This window comes from Coffea eugenioides, chromosome 7 (assembly GCF_003713205.1).
Source record: "Coffea eugenioides isolate CCC68of chromosome 7, Ceug_1.0, whole genome shotgun sequence".
Classification (NCBI taxonomy): Eukaryota; Viridiplantae; Streptophyta; class Magnoliopsida; order Gentianales; family Rubiaceae; genus Coffea; species Coffea eugenioides.
The window spans coordinates 17,076,541-17,080,411 of record NC_040041.1 but is presented as its reverse complement, the minus strand read 5'-3'; the positions used below and the strand labels follow the sequence as shown (position 1 = coordinate 17,080,411).

At 35.7% G+C, this 3,871-nt stretch overlaps 1 protein-coding gene across 1 annotated transcript; it reads right to left on the bottom strand.

Moving 5' to 3' along the window:
• Positions 1-355: 355 nt before the first annotated feature.
• On the bottom strand, positions 356-3,086 carry LOC113777864 (strigolactone esterase D14-like). Its single transcript, XM_027323083.1, has 2 exons — positions 2,588-3,086; positions 356-1,118 (listed from the first exon to the last, which is right to left on the bottom strand). Exons 1-2 carry the CDS (start codon positions 2,965-2,967, stop codon positions 683-685), a joined length of 816 nt encoding a protein of 271 aa, XP_027178884.1. The 5' UTR covers positions 2,968-3,086; the 3' UTR covers positions 356-682.
• Between the last annotated feature and the right edge of the window lie 785 nt (positions 3,087-3,871).

Genomic DNA, 3,871 nt, shown 5'->3' with positions numbered 1-3,871 from the left:
CGACGACGACAAATAAGTGGGTTAATACGTAGAAGTATCTTGACAATATCACCATGATTTAGAGTGCAGATGTGTCTGGATTAGAATTATTTATCAAAAATTTATTTGCTTGAATCATCACAAACATATGTTTTAACACACTGTTTTATCTAATCAATTATTTTTTTATCTCACACACATTACATCGCATATATCATCATATATTATTTTATATTAGTTTATAATAATTAAGATTTACCCATTCTAAAGAAATTATTGTAAAGCGAAAGATAACGAAAATTTTGACTTTTAGGGTCGAAATCAACGACAATGCCCACAAACAAAGAACAGCTTTTCAGCTGTAGGTATCCACCGATAACGTAGTATAATTTTCATAACGCCATTTAAAATATCGAGCAATAATTTACAACACCAAGTAACAAGAAGCGTCAAATCCACACTTTTTGAACACTCGACAAACCCACACAAGCTACAGTAACCACGAGTGCAAACTGGTAAATCGCTGCAGACTTCCTAGTACAGGAGGGATCCCATGTAAACAACCCCAAAGTACAATGTCACATGTCGAAGAAAGCATTTATTATCCTAGCAATTTTCTATCTCTATCCACCCCAACCGAAAAAAAAGGTACACAAAGACCAGATTAAAAAAAGTTCATGAAGCATTATGTATGACGGACGGCTTAGTGACCGATCAAGACCTTATCAAGAACATCAAGGAAGAGCTTATGTGCAGTGAGCTGAGGAAAATGGCCGTCGGTGGTAGCGATAATCTCGATGGTTGATGTTCCTTTGATTTTGTTCTGCATGAAGATTGGGACAGAATCTGGGACGACGAGATCCCTTGCCGTGTGAATAATGGTACATGGCGCCGTAACCTTTTCAAGAATGGCCCTGTGGTCACTGAGGAAAACAGTTTTGGCCAAGGGAAGTGCGGTTTTATATCCCATTCGTTTCAAGGTTCCTGCAATTTTTTCGACCGAGGGAGGATCGTTGTTGTCTACCACAATTGATGCGAACCTGGTTGCCCACTGGTCGTAGTTGGACTCGATGCTAGCAAAGATCTGTTCAACGTGGGAGATCTCGAATCCTCCTTCGTAGTCTTCTGAGTTTATGAACCTTAAACGGAAGGGGGAAAAAAAACAAGGTAGAGTGTCATATGTACGTGAAAGAATTTTGTGTACAAATAAATATAGAATTTGTGTAGGTGATACAAGTGGCTAGACCTTATCCTTATTATGCTTCGTTGATTGAGGAAGAGGGTAGGAGGATATGGTGAGGACAAATTTCTAAAAATAAAGTGAAGTAAACTATGCATGATTCCAGGATCCGACATGATTTGTGATGCTATTTCGGTAAAAGGTGCTCGCTATAGTACAAAAAGAGGTGTATGTCCATTCACATGCTTACACTAAAAGAAAAAAGAAAAAAAAATGCAAAAGGGAAGGAAGGGAAGAGAAATTTTTCAAGGTTTACTGACACGGTGTCAAATCAAGCGGATGTTTAATCCAAATAAATCCATGACATCACAATCTACGATTTTAGTCTACGGAGAGGAAATTATATAGCTAATTCGTCAGCAGGAAATTCATCACAATCTATAGTAATCCTGTTTGGATTACAAATTCATCAACAGAAAAATACGGTCCAAACCCTGTTTGGATTTTGTATTTTTTAGGGGAAAAAATTATCACATGTTTTTTGTGAATTTTTTTTGCACATTTCTCAATTATATTTTTATCTACGTACATCACATCTTAAAAAATGCTACAGTAATCTTTTTTTTCTAAAAATTCTTTAAAAAGTGCAATCCAAACAAAATCCTAAAAGTTTTTGTAATCAATTTGTTCATCTCCTTTGAAGAAAAAGGGGAAAAAAACTTTTTCCTTTGTCAAAAAATCTTATAAAACCAGTTTTTTTATTGTTTTTGCCACCATATAAAAATTTTTCTAAAAAGGCCGAAAGTTGTCCTGTTTTGTAGGTTTCCAAGTGCCTGATCACAATCTCAAATTGTGACCACTGACGCCCCTCTACAACCGGCCAATCTCTTCCATAGCAAAGACAAAAAGAAGTATAGGACGCACGCACAACCACATCAAAGTTTATGGGAAGCACCCGAATATTCAGGAAACTAGATTAAAATTCTGCAGGAAGGGGGCAGATCAATAAAAGCATATGGAGAATAAGTACCAGCGCAAAAATAAATAAATAAATAAATAAATAAATAAATAGATAAAGCTTACTCGTGCACTAGATTTTATGAAATTTGTGACTATATTATCAGACTTTTGAAAAGGTTCAACTTTAACCGATCGAACATGATTCATTTATGATTGAAATAAAAGCTATTTTTTAACCCAAAAAAAAAAATAATTTCTAGCAGGGGGACTGGGGATGCATCGGAAGAGGAGACTACGACGCAGACGTAGGAAATGGAAAGAGAAAAGAAACGATAAAAAAAAAAAAAAACTTTAACTATTCTTGAAAAGACAATAAACAAAACCCTCAAGTTCAACCACTGTCTTGCTATCTCTGTAATATCTATGTAATAACAGTAGTAGTTTGTATTTACTGAAACTTGGAAGTACCTTGGAGAAGATGCAACAAGTACCAGCCTGCTGAATAAGTCGGGCCTCTTGACTGAAGCAATGCATCCAATCATCCCAGACATGGAGTGTCCAACAAAGACTGAAGATTTTAAGTTCATTTCTTCCACGAGAGCTATTATATCATCGGCAAAAGCATCATATGAAGAATACTTAACTGCGTCAAAGAGGTTTAGATCTTTGACGGCACCTGAGAAACTCCAGTCAAAAACCAAAACTTGGTGTAACTGAGCCAGCGAGGGCACCACTTTGTCCCAGACCGAATGGTCTCCCCCGTAGCCATGCGCAAGAATTATGGTTTCTTTTCCAGAACCAATTAGTCTTGCGTTCATGGCTGTGAACATAGATTTTGGCGTGACCATGCTGCCTTTTCTGAGCTTTTTGCAGGGGGAAAGGTAGTAGAATTGGTTAGGGAAGAAGGAGAGAAGCTGATGGAACAGTGTCTTGAATGCTTTTTTTTTTTTTTGGTTAAGATGATGGGGTTTACTAATGTTAATGTATATGTTTTTCTAGTCCTTTGTCTGTCTTATATAGGCAACAGGAGGAGTCTTGGACAAATAAATCAAAAGCATTTAGCCCTAATAATTTAAAAAAAGTGCCGTAAATTAACATTGTTGGGGTAATTGATGATTTTGTACTTATCCTTAACTATTCTGGAGGAAGACAAACTAAGGCTTTGTTTGGATTGCCGGTTTTCGTCGAAAAATTACGTCGTTTTCCGTGATCACATTTCCCTATTACCTTTTTTCCTCACATACATCAAATCGCTACAGTATTTTTTCCATGAAAAATCACGGAAAATGCAATCCAAACACAACCTAATACTTTTTGAGAAGGTGATAAACTAACATAATATCGTAACCCAAAACCTCTACTTATATTCTCTCTTTCGGACCATCCAAATCATCTCTCCCCCTCACTCAAAAAGTTTTGGGAAATCACTAAACTACAATATTTTGTAGGATAGTTATTGGGCACTCTTCAAGTATTAGATTTTTTTAAAGATAACATTAATTAGAGAAAATATGTAAATGCATAAAAATATAATAATTACTGATATGTGTATATACAAGATATGTTTGATAGGCTAGATAGAGTTTACATGGTTAACGAGGGCATTTGTTAGAAAAATCCTATTTTATAAAGTCACATCACCCTCTTTCTTTTTCCCCCTTTTCTTAAGAATGAATTCACAAAAGATTCTAAGAATCTTAACGCTCTATCACTGGATATATAATGGTCTAGTTAGCATTAATTTATTGACGT

Coding starts and splice junctions, on each gene's coding strand:
- LOC113777864 (XM_027323083.1), bottom strand. CDS start 2,967: ATGGTCACGCCAAAATCTATGTTCACAGCCATGAACGCAAGACTAATT. Junction 1,119..2,587: donor CTTGTTGCATCTTCTCCAAG/GTACTTCCAAGT, acceptor CTTCCGTTTAAG/GTTCATAAACTCAGAAGACT.